General features: G+C 42.2%; 1 protein-coding gene across 2 annotated transcripts in view; it reads left to right on the forward strand.

Moving 5' to 3' along the window:
• The window catches only part of STK4 (serine/threonine kinase 4), a 144,067-nt gene that overhangs the window by 43,480 nt on the left and 82,216 nt on the right, over positions 1-18,371 (forward strand). For both annotated transcript variants that reach the window (XM_030212491.1, XM_030212492.1), the window contains exon 9: positions 10,451-10,637. In XM_030212491.1, the coding sequence (XP_030068351.1) occupies positions 10,451-10,637 (187 nt within the window). The remainder of the gene's footprint in view (positions 1-10,450; positions 10,638-18,371) is intronic.

The raw sequence follows: 18,371 nt of genomic DNA on the forward strand, positions 1-18,371 counted from the left end.
CTCAAATCAGTATTTTGTTTTACAAACATTTATTTCTTTGCCAAGTTTCTTTGGCAAGTTTCTTTACATCTGCTGGTAAGAGTAAGCCCGTATGCAGTATTCAAAGAGCAGTGCTTTAACGCAGTATTTCCCAAGTCCGGTCCTGGAGTACCCCTTGACAGTCAGGTTTTCAGGATATCCACAATGAATATGCTTTAAAGATTTGCATATAATAGAGTCCATGTGTGCAAATCAAGTTCATGACTGGCAAAGGGGAACACTGCTTTAATGTTACCACAGTATAATCAGAATGCAAATGTGAACGCCTTAGAGGTCGATATTCAGGCAGCAGCAGTTGGCATTTTTTTAAAAATGCAGGCTACCACCAGCAAAATTAAACCTGGATATTTAGTGCCAGCCCCTGTTCATGTATCGGCACTGAACATCTGGGTATAATCTGGCTGCCAGAGGGTTAATCCCTCTTTTGCTGTCCTAACTTTATCTGGGCACTTACCTAGTAACAGACTGAATATTGTCGTTAACCAGGTAAATCCCAGCTCTGCCCAAACTCCGCCCTGTGGTACTAACCGGCTAGCATTCTCTGCCATCTGGTTAAGTAGTGCTGAATGTCAGGCCCTTAGTTTCTCAGGGAAATAGCTCGCTGCTGTTTTTGATTTTAACCAGATTTTATCACAAAACTAGTAAAAAAAAGGCCTGTTTCAGAAAGCAATGAAACGGGCGCTAGCAGGGTTGTCCTCTAAGTGTTTGAGGGTTTTCACTCCCTACCTCCCACCCAGTTCCAGGGTCCGCTCCCCCCTCCTTCCTTTTCCCCTTCATCATACTTGCACTGTTAGAAAGTCACTGGGTTCTTTTTAGCCGTTGACTTTGCATCAGGTTGCAAAATAAAAGTACTTGTCTATTTTCAGTATGAAAATTGCTCAAGGGAAAAATACCCACAGAAATTTGCATCTCCTACTCCTGTGGTTACTTTTTTTTCCAACTAAAGCTATGCATTCTTTTGAAAATGCAAAACTGCACGTTAAAACTTTCCACCTTTTCACAATGCCTTAACTCAGTGTGAAGCAGTGTGCGTACTTCTCAGAGGACAAGCAGGCTGTCATATTCTCACAGCTGGGTGACGTCATCCAGTGGATCCCAGTGTGGATGCTTAGTAGCGTCCCACCGCACATTCACTGGTGCCTTCCTGCCCGATGCATGAGTGTGGGTCCTTTTTTTTGTTTTTCTGCAGAGCACGGAGGACACGTCATCGTGTCCTCCTCATAGTGCGTTTCATGCTTTCTGATAATGCCTTCCAGTGCGGGTTTTTTCCAGTCCATTCGGATAGTTTTTCCTCTATTTCTCCTTTTTCTTCAGTTTCCCTTTAATTTCTTTTAGTTTTTTTTTTTGGCTCTTAAAGTTTTTTCTTTATTTTTCGTGTATTGCTAGGCCTGTTTAGGCCTGAGCCCCGACCTCAATTTGAACATTTCCCCTTTTTCCGGTTCACAATTGAGGAGTTTAATTTGGCTGCGATTCTTTTTTGATGTCCAAGAAGATCCCCAGTGGTTTCCATGACAGACCTGCACAACTGGTGCATCAGGTGCCTTGGACCTGATGATGAGCCTAGCTCTTGTTCTGTCTGTTTGCAAATGCAGTTGAAGAAGCAGAGGCTCAACAGAAGCTTTTTGGCTCCTCACAGGCCGATACATTGACCTCGATACCAGAAAAATCAGCCTCGATGGCTGCCTTCAGCATCCACTGGAAGTGCACTGACATCGAGGAGGTCTCCACCTCTCTCGACATTGAGCACTGAGAGTAGGCCCCAGGACAGGACAGCATCAGACCCAACACTGAGGACAGTTATGGGTTTGACGTTGTCCTCATTGGCACCAAAGGCCTACGATGCTGTGTATCAAGGGAAACCCAAGAAGTATAAAATTGGTCCTCGACGCACGTTTCCTGGAACACCGGGGCATTGACATCACTGGTACCTGAGAAACACCAGCACCAGGAGGAGCGCTCCCCCTCCTTGGAAGTGGTGCTGGTACGCAAGTCTCCCAGCATTCAGGTCCCGTCTACCAGTCCAATATTGACATCTTCTGAGGCTGCTTCTCTTACGGCTCCCCTACCTTTGCTGATGCCTTCCTTCAATGAACGTTCTGAGCCATGCTCAGGGAGGAGCTGATGCAGATGCTGCGATTGCAAACCACCCAAGCATCAAGGGCGCTTGCGCCAACTGAGGATCAGCCCCAGAATCTTCCTGAGGCTCCTCCTGTGCTGGTGCAGAGATCTTAGACACCAGCACCTGGAAGGGTGTCGACATAGACCGCGACATGCACAGTACCGCTCTCAATGTTGGGGGGAAGCTTCCCAGATTCAGAGAGTAGGGCTGTACCTCGGCACTCTTCAGGGCATGGATGTGGATGCACTGAGTCGAGGAAGATTCAATATAAACTGAGTAAAGTGAAGAGTCTGAATGGGACAGCTCATGAGATTCAAAAGAGGGACCAACATTACTTCTCTGAGGAGGAGTCTCATACTTTCTGATGCCTCCCCACTTCAAGAAGGACTTAAATCTCCACCAGAGGGTCTCTTTCATTGTCTTTATCATGGAGATGGCTTCTGCCATTCCATTTAATTTAGAGACAGATGAGAAGCCCAGGATGGAAATTTTGACTGTCCTGTACTGAGTCTCCTCCTAAGGAAGGGGTCACTGTACTATTGCAACCCATCCTTAAAGATGCACTGATGAAGAACTGGGAATCACTCCTCTCAGTGCAGGTTGCACTTAAGGTGGACACGCAGTACCATATTCAAAAGGCTCCTGGATTCAAGTGGGCTGAACTGCCACACAATTTTCTGGTCAATTATGCTCTCAAATGAGCTAGGAGCTCCAGGACTTCTCGGTGCCCCCAGGTAGTGAAACCGGGACACTAGACTCGTTTGGGAGGAAAGCTTTTCAAGTCTCGATGCTCGTTGCTAGCATCCAGTCCTACCAGCTCTACTTGATCCTTTACTTGCAGTCTTTGGTCCTCAGTACACTAAGTTTTGTGGATACTTTCCTACAGGAGCAGGCCACAAAGCTTCACCAGTTGGCCAGTAAGCAGCTGGAGTACAGAAACTATTTTGCTAGGGGCACATGCAACTCTTTTGATATAGCATCCACACACTCTTCTATGGGTGAGTTGAGTAACTTTGCTTTATCTGCAAATAAGATGGGTTGAGGGGTGAGTGTGTGCTGGAGGATCGTCTGTTTTCAAATAGCCCTTTTACCATTGGAAGGATCAGAAGGGAATTGCTTGAAAGATGAAAACATTATGTGGAAAATATTAGTTCTGCAGCACTTTGATATATAGTAAGTAGTACAAAATACCACCTATATTCTTGGTGTTACAAGCCTGAGCAAGTTTTGCCTAGATTTTTCCTTTTTCCTTTATCGTCCTTGTAGGTTCAGTGGATTATGTCCCCTCTTCAAGCAGATGCAGACAGAAGGAAATAAAAGCTCAGTACTGACGTCGCTTCCCTTTATAGGAAGCTGGTGCTGCATGGGAGGCGGGGATAGTGCTGGACAGACTTGTACGGTCTGTACCAGAGCCGGTGGTTGGGAGGCAGGGCTGATGGTTGGGAGGTGAGGATAGTGCTGGGCAGACTTATACGGTCTGTGCCAGAGCCGGTGGTTGGGAGGAGGGGCAGGTGGTTGGGAGGCGGGGATAGTGCTGGGCAGACTTATACGGTCTGTGCCCTGAAGAGCACAGGTACAAATCAAAGTAGGGTATACACAAAAAGCAGCAAATATGAGTTATCTTGTTGGGCAGACTGGATGGACCGTGCATTTGGTGCTGCATTCAATTCTTCAGTATTTCTCTGCCTCCAGCAGATAGCGCAGATGTGTGCTTCTGGTGCAGTAGTCTTAGGGCCATCCTTTCCTAGTGTAGCGAGATTCAGTCAACTTCCAGTATTGGTGCATAAGCTGGGACTGTCGCCAGAAAAAGGCCACTCTCTCTGATATAGCAGGCATAGATGCACTCTTGAATGACAAAAATGAATTGTACTTTCTCATATTCATTCTCTCTCAGCCTCTCTCCAATATGCATTCACTGTCAACCCTCACCAGCTTCCAACTAGTCAGCCTCCATCATACTGTCACCCCACTTATGTCGTCTCCTCCCCCACTCCTGTCAAAGGCTAATCCCCTTTGTACTTTCTCTGGAGGCTTGCTGCCGGCACCGCCTCTGGAATAGCTGTTCAGTTTTTTTCTAGCAGCACACTGTTATCAATAAGTGTGAACCATGTGCTTCCCTGAACTCAGTCACTGTCTTTAGACACACATGAATAGTTTGGTAGTTCAGGCACTGTGTGACTCAGACTCACTGAGAACAGAGAAACAGGTTGAGAAAACTGAATAGTTCTGAAAGTAGAACTGGCAGCAATCCTGCAGAGAAAGTGAGATGAACAGAGAGGTTAGTGGAAAAGAGTCAGAGCCACACTCATTGTTGATGAAAACTACTGCTGGCTCTCGGGCTTTATAGTGAAGAACAGAACTGCGCACTAGAAAAATAGATCTTAAGACCAGACATTTTTGAAGCAAGCTAAAAAAGAAAAAGGCAAACTGTCAATTCCCATGCATCAGAACGTGGGAATTCAAATATTTGGGAATTACGAAGTTGAGATCAATCAAGAAAATGTTGTTGGACCCAATTTAATGGAAATGTGAAATTATGAAAAATTTGCTTTGTTCGACCAGTCTGTATTTGTCCAGGGTAGATCATGGAATTAAAAGAATCGGGATAATACAAACATCATTTGAGGGAATAGGAATTATCAAACTCTATGAAACAAGTGTTTTTCAGTACATTCATAGACTGCATCCTTCTGCAGACAGATAAAACTGTGAAAAGCTATTCACAGACTTAATTGGAGGTGGAAAATATACTGTGAAACTGGAGAGGAAACATGGTTTAAAACTCTGGGTGTATTTTGAATTCTCAAGTATTTTTTTAAATCAAGTAGAGAGATGTGGTAGCCGTGTTAGTCCACTCTTAAAGGTTATCAATAGAAATCAAACAAAATAAAACATGGAAAAGAAAATAAGATGATACCTTTTTTATTGGACATAACTTAATACATTTCTTGATTAGCTTTCGAAGGTTGCCCTTCTTCCTCAGATCGGAAATAAGCAAATGAAATTTATTAAGTTATGTCCAATAAAAAAGGTATCATCTTATTTTCTTTTCCATGTTTTATTTTGTTTGATTTCAATTGATAACCTTTAAGAGTGGACTAACACGGCTACCACACCTCTCTACTTAAGATGGAAGATACCGCATACAGCCGCATGAAAAAGCAAATGAACAAACTTTTTTTTAAATCAAGAAATAATACTGCAGATTTCACGCCTTTTAATGCCATATTTTGGATTTAGCCTCCTCTTTATCGGAGCTTCATATTGTTGAATAGAAACGGACGTAAAGCTCAGGTGAGGGCACTGTTTTGAATTGTTCACTGTTTGCCTTTTAATTTATTGCTGTGAACTTCGAGTCTGTGTTACACTTGCAAATACAACACTCCTATTTAAAAAAAACAAAACAAAAACATGTCTACATTCATTGCTGATGAATTAAACAAAATGCTAAATCTTTCACTAGGTTAGAATCCTTTTTAGTTGTGTGATCCATTTCCTGCAAAGAGTTCAGATCGTGGTACATCATAATTCATAGTGCAATCATAAAAATCATAAACTCAATATTGGCAGTATATGACACAGCACAATCGTAAATTGACCACATCTGCAAACTGTGCATAATAAATATTTCAACAAATCAAAGTAACTAAAATGTGACCAAAAATCATCCCCACATAGTACTGTCATTTAGAATCCCAGAAGGCAGACTTGTTGTTTGTTTTTATTTATTACATTTACTTGTTATACCACTGTAGATTCTCGTTGGTTCATATGACAGCAGTTTATAATGCTAAATTGAAAAGAGGAAAAGATAGGATATAAGCTGGAAAGTGTCATGATAGAAAAATGTAGAATGTCCTATTTTTAATAGGCAACAGAAAAGGTCATAATCTTCTATTTGTTTGGCGTAGAATTCTATAAAGGTGTCATAGCATATGAGAAGGCTGATTTAAAACAGCAGTGACTCCTGCTGATACCTTGTGAGTTCTTTTGTATTTTCAGGTGACAAATGTGCATAGACTACAGACTCACACATGCTCACCCAGGAAATAAATACAATAGATACCTTTAAGGTGATGCCAGAGTGAACAAGTTACACAGCTTCTGGTTACAGGTAGATGGTACTCAGGATCGTGCACGGGGAGGGGACATGAAGGATCTGGACTGCAGAGATTTGCAACTGTAGCCACACAGTGCACAGAGATGGGAGTATTGAGCAAAAAGGCAAAAAAAAAGGGGTGGGGGAAGCTCTAAAGAAGTTCTTCTTTAAAAAATAAAAATATATATATATATATATATCTATATATATCTCAATGCATCGTGTAGTTATACTCCTGCTATGCCCAGCACAGGTGGGGCAGGACTTGACCAGGATGACCAATCGGAACATGCATATGTATACAAAACCAGGGTAGCGTATGCATGTACACAGAAAAAGGAATGCTAGCTCCCAGTCATTAATTGATTTTGAGGGGGTGGGGAGGGATGAAGGTCTCTGTCTGTGGCAAGGAGATTCAGTGACAAAGCAGTTTAAATATGGGCTTGAAAATAGTTTCAGATAAGAAAAACAGATGCCAGGCCAACGGTAAGGCCTTGTATACCTATACCTAGGGAGAGGCCTCTGGAAAGCCCAATTCACATTCTATGTGGGCCTAATTTCCACTGACAAAATGAGGTTTGTTCCATTCTGCATCAAAGTCCTTGGTCCACATAGTCACTAGATGGGTTCCTCCAAATGATGGTAACCCCAGGGAAAACTTATTTTTCAGATCAGAGATTGCATGATGGAAAATAAAGTTAAATCGTTCCTCTGGTTACCTAGAATTTCTCTTCCCCAGGACCCTAAGAATGCAATTCTGTACAGGTCACCAAAAGTTAGTGCCGGGATTCTGCACGCAAGTTCTATCTTGGCATTTATGCACCGACATTTAGGTGTGGCCACTTACACCACCTTAATAAAACAAAATGTGGACTATGATCAGGGATTTTCTGGGAAGGGGACAACTTCCTTTTAATCTGTAGCAGCCCCAGAGTAGCTGGAAACAGAGCCACATGACATATTATGGGGCACTGTTGCAGTTACTTCAACCTAAATCTTTCATTTCTCTCTCCCCCCCCCCCCCCCCCCCCCAATAAACTGGGGCCAGATTTATTTATAAACTAGACAAGCTATAGATTAGGGCCTCATGCTTAACTAAAAAAGTAAAATAAAATAAATGCATTTGTAAATAAAGATACCAATATAAAATAATCATAATTATGGTTTTTCTTACCAACTGTTTGTGGTTGTTTATATTTATCACCTGTTAAACTTGAAATTTACTTGCTCCTTAATCAAGAAGGGCTTCCTAATGTTATGGCTTAGGAGCTAAAATACGAATAAATCTGGCCCTTCCCTAAGATCAGCCTTGCTCTGAAGGAAACCAGGTTGTGAATGTTTGTGATCTGCTGCATTTCTTGGACAAGCTGGCTGAGTGTTATAGGCAAGAAATGAGGGCATGCTTTGCAGTGCTGCTATGTAATCAAATGTTAACTCAGAGGCTTGGTTTAAGGAATTTTTATGTTTTATCTAAAAATGTTTTTTTATCGGTAATGGGAAATATTTCCACTGCTGTTCACTGTTGTACTCTATGCTGTCAGATATAGTTGGTTATCTACATGTATGTTATTTGGTGTGGAGTAGCCTATGATTAAAGCAGTGGACTAATAACTAGGAAAGCCCAATTCAAATCCCACTTTTGCTCCTTGTGTCTTGGGCACAGGGCCGGTTTTATCAAGTGCGGGGCCATGTGCAGACCAATTTGATGGGGCTCCGCCCCCACCCTAACTCCAGGGCTGACCATCCCCTCTGAGCTCCAAGGCCCCCCCCCCCCCCCCCCCACCTTCCGAGGCCTCCCTTCCTCCAAGGCCTCCCTCCCCTCCCTCTGAATTTTAAAAGTTACCTCGTCGGGTTACAGGCAGCGGCAGGAGTGAAAAGGCCACGAGGGCGGGGCCAGAGCTGAGAGAGGGAAAGGAAGGCTCCTGAAGCGCCAGCGAGCAGCTCGCATGCTTTTCACTCCTGCCGTTGCCTGTAACCCGACAAGGTAACTTTTAAAATTCAGAGGGAGGGGGACTGGAACGCGGGGGGGGGCGGAGGCGCGCCACCCCCTTGAGCGCGAGGCCCTATGCGGTCGCCTCGCCCTAAGACCGGCCTTGCTTGGGCAAGTCAGTTAACCGTTCGTTGACTCAAATACAGACTTAAGTTGTTAACCCTCCGGCAGCAGAGAAATACCTATTGTACCTTAACATAACTCACCTTCAACTTCTATTGAAAAAAAAAGTGTGAGCTAAATCCAAATAAAAAATAATGAAAGAATACGTTAATGACAGTTGATACTTGCTATATGAAATATTGCTTTTGGATTCTATAAATTATTTTGCTAAGAAAATAAACGTCATTCTGAATTGTGCCAGTGGTCCATTGAACCCACCATTGTCTGATACTGGCCACTTTGTCTCTCAGAAGTTCCTAATAGATGTAAATAGAGACATACGTCCCTGTTGCAATCCCTAAGTTTACCTGGTTAGTAATTTAGTATTTATTTTATTTCCATTTTGCTCACACCTTTTTCAGTAGTAGCTCAAGGTGAGTTACATTCAAGTACACTGGATATTTCTGTGTCCCAGTTGGGCTCACAATCTAACCATTCTTCAGCCTTTTAGGTTTTTGGACCTTTCACTGTAGAACACTACTGTAGTGAAGGTTTGCATTTAACATTTAAAAAGAGGATAAAAGACTGGTTAGTCCATATGTAATCAACTTAGTCATTGATTAAATAAATGGTCTTGAGGTTCCACGGATATGCCAGCACAGATAAATTAGGTATCAGAAAATAGCAGCTGTACTGTACTGCATTTAGCAATCTTTCAGTTTTCATTAACAGCTCATCCTTTTCCTTACCTGCCATTCTTGTTATGCAGAAAGAGAAATTAAGGCTTACCTGATCATTTTCTTTCCATTAGTCCTTCCCACTATTCCAGAACCTGTGGGACAGTTATATCCATCAACCAGCAGGTGGAGATAGAGAACTGAAAACTCTCGGTATCCAGATCAGTAGGGTCAAACAAAAGAGTAGCATGATCAACAAGACTCTTCCAATGATAACAAGGGAGGCAGAGAATAGCATATACACTCTGTTCCATAAATGATGATAAAAAAATGGTTACACGGCATCGTGTTTCAACAAAGTGCCTGCCTCAGGAGTCTGTGTATGGTAGAGTCCAAAAGTAGCAAAGAACTTTTCACAAAATAGCAACAAAAGATGCAGTCTTTAAAAAGACTTATCGCTCAAAAAGGCGCCAAAGTGGTGGTGTACTGCAGAGTAAACGTAAAGCGAAGATTGCAATTTGGAAAAATGCCAACGCTCCTATATATGCACTTTGCCGAAACATGGTGCTGTGTTGTCATCTTTACGTCATTTATGGGATAAAGTGTATATGCTATTCTCCGTCTTCCTGGTATCATTGGAAGAGTCTTGTTGATCATGCCACTCCTTTGTTTGACCCGGTACATTCGTAGTGGATCCTGTTTCTCCACCTCGGTGGTTGACTTTTAGTAATTAATAGGCCATTTTTTTCACCAGAAACATGTTCAACCCTTTTTTAACCTCAGCTTTGTTACTAAACTTAGTTACATTCTCTGACATAAAATACCAGTGGTGCCATGTTTCCCAACCTTTTCAAGCCCGTGGCACATCTATGTTTTCAAAAATGCACAGAACACTAACTTCTGCAGAGCAGGCAGTGGGACAAGGGAGAGGACTTGTGGCCATAAGAAAAGTTAGAGAAGCACCAAAAGCCGCACCAGAAATTAGGATTTAAAGGAAACTGCTCAGGAGGGGGAAGAGGGTCATGTTGTTCCTAGGAAGGACAGAGTTGTGTGACTGCACACCTGCTCAGTAAAAAGCCACTGCTAGTATCTCTTGTTGCTTTAAGGAGCTGAGAGCTATGTGCTGAGCTAGACCCGAGCATCATGCAATGGTGACTTTTTCGGTGGCACACCTGCTCAAATTTGATTGCACACCAGTGTGCCATGGCATACTGGATGAGAAACACTAGCTTAATGTAATCCAATTAGTTCTCATCATAATTAAGGTTTCCTTGCATTTGAAATGTAATCAAGATGGTAAAGCAAGATGCTTTGCATACATAGCTGTGAAAGGTTAGCATTTTGCTAAATTAAGTCTGTGTTGGGGAAATTATAGCTTCCTGTGTTTGACCTTTAAAGCAGCATGCTGTCTCTTGACTATCCAGGAAGAAGATGAGCTCGATTCTGGTACCATGGTGCGCGCAAGCGCTGAAGACACAGGAACAATCCGAGTTACAAATACAATGAGTGATGGGGCCAATACCTTGATAGAGCACGGTGGAACACTGGAATCGCAGCTGGGCACGATGGTGATAAATAGTGAAGAGGAAGAAGAGGAGGGTACTATGAAAAGTAAGAAATTGCTTTTTATTCACAAAAGATTTGAACACCAGCATTTCCAAAACAACCATTTTTCTTTTCAATGATCATTGGTATCTTGAAAGGTCTGGACCTTATCATGACCCTGAACCTTTGACCTAAAAGGTCGTCTACGCAGCACAGTTTGCGCTAGTCTCTGCTCTGTGTATGCGTGTGATGGTTATCTAGGATTCTAACAAGGGCGAGCACTGGAACATGTAAACTTACTCAGTCCAGGGGGTCTAGGAGAGTCAATAAGCCAGAGAAACTTTCAGAAACCTCCAAATAGTAGTTGCCTCAGGAATGAGTGAGGAACTGGAGAAGTAGAGTTGACTGGGCAAGCCTTTATCTTGGGGTTGACTGTTTTTGCAAGTGGCCTTCAGGCTAGGTTCATATTCTTCTATTGCAGAGTTCAGTTTTGTGAATTATACTATTTTTGGTCGAGCGGGAACTTTCTGGATCGTGTATTTGGAGATTGAGGACCTCTTACTAAATTTTAGCTGTTCTGTTATTCAGTCTGTTCTAATTCCAGTATAGATTTTTAATGGTTGTTACAATTTAAATAAACTATCCAAGGCATAATCTCTAATGAATGACAGAAAGCAATAGATTGTATATAGTAAAGAAAAGAACAGACACCCAGAAAAAGTGGGTTTCTAGGGCTGAAGTTCCTTTACTATACCTAGCAGTGTCGTAATTGCCACCAGTCACTTCACTGACAGCACCACTCCTATTGCTGCAAACAGGGCTTTGGAGTCAGTACACCAAACCTTCACCTCCAACTCATGCTGAGATTAGGCTTTAAGTATCCTGGATCTAAAGTAAAGGTAAATATAACTTATATTTACCAGTACTTTAGATCTGCGACACTATAACACCACAGTCCGTAATGATCACCAAACAATCTCATCTGTTCTTGCTATCCTCTTTATGGTCCCACCACATGTTCCTTCATGTGGTCCCTACCCTTCCTACCTCAACTTAACCACTATTTGTATTTGTTTTACTCCAGAGTCTATCAACACCTCTCTGGTACCATGTAAGCCACATTGAGCCTGTAAATAGGTGGGAAAATGTGGGCTACAAATGTAACATCATCTATGGAGATGCCCCGACCTACATGCTAGACCGCATAGACCTACCCCCCCCCCCCCCCCCCCGAAATGCTAAACGATCTTCCCGCACCTTTCTCAACCTACACTTCCCCAGCTGTAAAGGTTTAAAATAACAAACTAACACACACGACAAGCTTTTCCTACATGAGTACGCAGATGTGGAATACACTACCAACTCACTTGAAAACGATCAACGAACTAAATAGCTTCCGCAAAGCTCTGAAAACCTATCTCTTTAACAAGGCCTACCATGAAAACCCATAATTAACGAAAGCACAACACCTAAACTCCTTTAATCAGAATGTCCCACTCTACAACTGCCTGAGCAGATCCTCTTGTTTTCTTTTTATCTCTTTGTAACACCAACTGTATTCTTTTCCTTGTTATGGCAATGCCATAACAGAGCTTTGTAAGCCACATTGAGCCTGCAAATAGGTGGGAAAATGTGGGATACAAGTACAATAAATAATAATAATAACAACAACAACAAATAATTATGTAAATACATTTACCATATATTATAAGGTAAGATTTTTTATTTTTTACCGACTCTGACTCCACCCTAAATTTCTTCCAACGCCGACTCTACAGCCCTGGCTGCAAGGTCAAGTGAAAAATTGCTTTATTGCCCCAGCAGGTACATAAGGCTGAGAGACTTCCCCCCCCCCCCCCCCCCCCCCCCCCCCCTTAGCAGAGATTCAGCGATGTAGCTCCCACCCTCATGATTCAGCTTTGAATTTTCAAACCAAAAAAACAAAACACCAAATAAATCATTGGGACCCAACACACACCTTGGAAAGAACTCTGCAGGGCTGAGTAGATTTTACCTTTCCTCTGACCCGTAGCAAAATAAAATTGTTTGGATGGCGATGTGGCAAAACAGGCCAGTTGTGAAGACTGCCACCATCTTGATCTCCCCCGACCAGATTTTGCCAGATTAAATATGTTCACAGATGTTTGCTTTTCTACAGTGTTAATCCACTACAACTGATATTTAAGTCAGTACAGAAATTTGGAAACATCATATGGATTTATTTGTATTCAGTAAGTAGGTTTTTTAAACTACATTTTTGAGTCAAACCAGAAGGGGGAGCAATTGTTCTTTGCATCTAGATAAATGGTATTCCGAAAAAAAAAAATTAGTGTAGCGTTTTAGCCTTTGAAGTTTAATTATTTTTTTTCCAGTAACATAAAAAACATAGAATAGGTTGCTGGTAAGCTAGGTTAACAGAATATTAAGGATAACTGTTTCCTTTTAGTATACTAGATTGGGGGTGGGTATATATCCTGTTGATGTGGAATTCACTTATGTTAATGCAGATAATGTCCTCATAAAATATAAATTTAATCTTTGTGTTTATTCTTTGTCACTAGATCTTGCTCAGCCCTTTTCATGTAAATTAAAATAGTTCTCCATTGCCCCTGGGTGTTAGACAGGGACGTACGTCTGTGTTAGTTTTTTAAATTATTTTACCTTAGAAAAATATTACCTGTATACTTTGATCACAGCCTATCATCGTCTGCTGTTCTGCATTTCATTAGCATCATTCTGTTGGTTCTAGGGTGCTTGGATATTTGAATACCAAGAACATAAGCCCCTCAGTTTTCTGTGATTTGTGTACATTTTTTGCTTTGTAGTGGCCATTAGTGTTTGGTTGCTGCAGAATTTCTCCTAAGCGTTAGTATTTTTTTAAACATCTGAGTGAAGAACAAGAAAACTGATGACCGCTTGTTCAGGATTCAAGATGGTACAGCTATAGAAACAAATTCAGTGTCCCCAGATAATGCTAGGCTCCTTTTAATGTGAGGTGGTGGAGGTGAAAATGGCAATGGAATTCAAACATGCATGGGATAAACACAAAGGAATCCTGTATAGAAGGAATGGATCCATGGAATCTTAGCGGAGATTGGGTGGCGATGTCGGTAATTGGGAAGCAAAACCGGTGCTGGGTACGTCCTGATCATGACTGAATAGATATGAATGGGCTTGAATGTAAATTTTAATGGCTTCGACGTTAGCTTCAGAACTTTTAGTACAAGAAGATTGCTGGGCAGACTTCTTCGGTCTGTGCCCTGAGGATGGCAAGGACAAATCAAACTCGGGTATAAAGTATCACTTACCATGTAAAATGAGTTTATCTTGTTGGGCAGACTGGATGGACCGTACAAGTCTTTATCTGCTGTCATTTACTATGTTACTATACGTTCTCTCTATAGTGCAGCACCACCGAGACCCTGAGATCACCTTGTCTTCAGATGCCAAAAAGACCTTTAACCATATTGAATGGGATTTTCTATTTAAAGTCCTTGAATGCTTAGGGCAGTGATTCCCAAACTTGTGCTGGGGCAATCGTTGCTGGTTAGGTTTTCAGGATATCCACAATGAATATGCATGAATTTGTATACACTGCCTCCTTGGTGTGCAGATCTACCTTGTGCATATTCATTGTGGATATCCTGAAAAAGTGACTGGCTGAGGTTCACCCAGAAGAGGTTTGGGAACCCCCCTGGCTTAGGGTTTGGTACAGATCTGATCTGTGTGATGTGATCATTGTAAAGCCCACAGTCGGTATGTTGATCAGTAACTTTCTATTCAACACTATTGAATTGCAGAAAAGGAATTTGGCAAGACTGTCCTCTATCCTTGTTCATCTTGGCATTAGAGCCATTTCTCATTACAATTAAGTAATATCTGAAAATTCAAGAGATTCAGTATGGACTTATTGTCTGTAGGGTATCATCATATGCCAATGGTAGAGGGGACTTGCAAAAATAGCCAATATACTGCCGGTACTAGAAGTGTTCAAATTCTGTGAGATATCTGGATACCAAGTCATAAGTACATAAGTAATGCCACACTGGGAAAAAACCAAGAGTCCATCGAGCCCAGCATCCTGTCCACGACAGCAGCCAATCCAGGCCAAGGGCACCTGGCAAGCTTCCCAAACGTACAAACATTCTATACAATCAAGCCATTGTGACATCACTAATGAGGTTGGCTCTTATTGGTGGAATGAGCCACTATAACATCACAATAGGTTAAATCACTGCTCTATGTAATAAAAGTGAGCCAAGTAGAGGACATAAGTACACAAGTAATGCCACACTGGGAAAAGACCAAGCGTCCATCGAGCCCAGCATCCTGTCCACGACAGCGGCCAATCCAGGCCAAGGGCACCTGGCAAGCTTCCCAAACGTACAAACATTCTATACATGTTATTCCTGGTCCAAGACAGAATGCCTAATAAATATTCTCGCTCCACAGATCTACAATCCTAATTCAGAAACTGAAGAGTAAATTCAAATATCTAGGAATATATGTGGAATAAACCTTAGTAGGTACTGTGGAGTGTAATATCATATATATGCAAACCATGGTTAGAGAGTTGCTCAATCATTGGTCCTTAGTTTGTCCTGGGTGGGGGTCACCTTGTGGCCCTTTAGTAGTTCCAAAAGTTAATTTTATCCTCAGCATGATTCTGGTTTCTTGTCCCACGAAAATGTACACTAGTATGGAACAGCAGTTTTCAAGATTTGTTTGGTGAAATAAGCCCCCTTTCATTGCCTTGAAGTTAAAGGAAGTGTGGGCCAGAGGAGTTAATTTTCAAGACCTTGACAAGAAGGATGGTAGTTTAAAGAAGAAGGGAAGAGTGAAAAAACCAACTTGGAAATGGCTGTAGTTTTCCCAGTTCTGATTGATCTCCTTCAGGGCATGCAGTTAGGTAAAAGATATTCAAATAAGATTCATAAGGGTGAAAGGTCATAGATTTGATATACTGTCTGTCTGTAATACAACCAGGAGTGGCCTAGTGGTTAGGGTGGAGGACTTTGGTCCTGAGGAACTGAGTTTGATTCCCACTTCAGGCACAGGCAGCTCCTTGTGACTCTGGGCAAGTCACTTAACCCTCCATTGCCCCATGTAAGCCACATTGAGCCTGCCATGAGTGGGAAAGTGCAGGGTACAAATGTAACAAAAATAAAATAGATACTATTGGAGATTCTACATGGAATGTTGCTACTATTGGAGATTCTAACATGGAATGTTGCTATTCCACTAGCAACATTCCATGTAGAAGGCTGCGCAGGCTTCTGTTTCTGTGAGTCTGATGTCCTGCACATACGTGCAGGACGTCAGACAAGCAGAAGCCTGCGCTGCCACATTGGTGATCTGCAAGGGCCAACTTCTACATGGAATGTTGCTAGTGGAATAGCAACATTCCATGTAGAATCTCAAATAGTAGCAACAGTGGAGGAGTGGCCTAGTGGTTAGGGTGGTGGACTTTGGGGAACTGAGGAACTGAGTTCAGTTCCCACTTCAGGCACAGGCAGCTCCTTGTGACTCTGGGCAACTCACTTAATCCTCCATTGCCCCATGTAAGTCGCATTGAGCCTGCCATGAGTGGGAAAGTGCGGGGTACAAATGTAACAAAAATAAAATAGATACTATTGGAGATTCTACATGGAATGTTGCTATTCCACTAGCAATATTCCATGTAGAAGGCTGCGCAGGCTTCTGTTTCTGTGAGTCTGACGTCCTGCAGGACGTCAGACTCACAGAAGCAGAAGCCTGTGCGGCCACATTGGTGATCTCCAAGGGCCGACTTCTACATGGAATATTGCTAGTGGAATAGCAACATTCCATGTAGAATCTCAAATAGTAGCAACAGTGGAGGAGTGGCCTAGTGGTTAGGGTGGTGGATCTTGGTCCTGAGGAACTGAGTTTGATTCCCACTTCAGGCACAGGCAGCTCCCTGTGACTCTGGGCAAGTCACTTAACCCTCCATTGCCCCATGTAAGCCGCATTGAGCCTGCCATGAGTGGGAAAGCGCGGGGTACAAATGTAACAAAAATAAAATAGATACTATTGGAGATTCTACATAGAATGTTGCTACTATTGGAGATTCTAACATGGAATGTTGCTATTCCACTAGCAACATTCCATGTAGAAGGCTGCAGGACGTCAGACTCACAGAAACAGAAGCCTGTGCAGCCACATTGGTGATCTGCAAGGGCCGACTTCTACATGGAATGTTGCTAGTGGAATAGCAACATTTCATGTAGAATCTCCAATAGTAGCAACAGTGGAGGAGTGGCCTAGTGGTTAGGGTGGTGGACTTTGGTCCTGAGGAACTGAGTATTCCCACTTCAGGCACTGGCAGCTCGTTGTGACTGTGGGCAAGTCACTTAACCCTCCATTGCCCCATGTAAGCAGCATTGAGCCTGCCATGAGTGGGAAAGCGCGGGGTACAAATGTAAAAAAAAAAACAAAAAACAAAGCAACATTTTTATTATGATGCTACCTTGTCTGGATTTAATGTCCTTGTAAATAGTTTGGACCAAACAGGAACATTGTCCTGATGGATATCATTTTTTGTACAATCCCTAGGGTTTGAATTGCAGACCAACCAATGCTATGAGAAGCCTGACGCTCAAGAAATATGTGGACCTTTTATTGTGTATCAATTGTGGGGTGTCTTAAAACATTTCCAGAATTGCAGGAGGAGGTTGGACTCCTTAGCTCTCATTTTTCTCAGATGACTATAATTGCAACACTTCTCTTGCTAAGAGTGGTTTTCCTTTAGAGGCGTTAGAGGAAGAGTGAGAACTAGACAGTGTGGTGTAGGCGGTAACAGCATATCCTCAGACCAACTTTCCAAACTGGTTTGCAAAAGTTGGAGGAGGAAGATTTAAATGTCTCCTTATACCCGAGCAATGGGGAAATTTGGGGCCAAAGTTAGTAGAAGTTCCTCATCTGCTTCAGTGATGAAGGCTGTTCTTCTTTTTTTGATCATGGGCCCTATCTAATACCCGTAAATTTAGCTACATTTTCCACAGACGCTTAGCAGTATTTCATGGTCTTGCAATTCGAGATTAGAACCTTCACACCTATTGTAAACTGTTGTTCACCAGTGAAGCTTTACTGGACAGAGGTATAGGGAATTTTTCTCAAGTTCTTGGACAGCATTTTGTCGCTTCACCGCTAAAAGATCAGTTGCTGTACTATTCAAATATGTCGTCTTTTCGGCCATAGCAACTACTGTCACCTGTACACTGTCTTGAGTACACAGAGTTTTAGTTGCTCTGTTTTCTTCCCTTCATGTTCGTAAGCACTCTTTTGCAATTTCACCCGATAAGATTTCTTTGTTTCCAGTTTACCTCCCATTTTTGCTAGTCTCTCACACTTTATGTTCCTGTCACTAGTGGTTCACTTTGATATGACATATAGAGGCATATTTTCAAAGCACTTAGCCTTCCAAAGTTCCATAGGTTTCTATGGAACTTTGGAAGGCTAAGTGCTTTGAAAATATGCCTCATAGTCTTCACTGTTCTACTCTTTTCAGTTACCGATAATTCATCATATCGACTCCATTTTCTTTTATGCACCACACAAGCATTTTTGGTACCTTTGCAAGCTCATTTTCAAAGCACTTAGCCTCCCAAAGTTCCATAGAAATCTATGGAACTTAGCCTCCCAAAGTGCTTTGAAAATATGCCTCTTGAGCACTTATATTTTTTTATACTTCTTTTTTTCACATTATATTCATTTGGGTCCACTATGCGTAGGTTATTCAGTCTCCATGCCCATTGTTTTCGTCATTTTCCTAGACTCCAA

Source organism: Microcaecilia unicolor, chromosome 8 (assembly GCF_901765095.1).
Source record: "Microcaecilia unicolor chromosome 8, aMicUni1.1, whole genome shotgun sequence".
Lineage (NCBI taxonomy): Eukaryota > Metazoa > Chordata > Amphibia > Gymnophiona > Siphonopidae > Microcaecilia > Microcaecilia unicolor.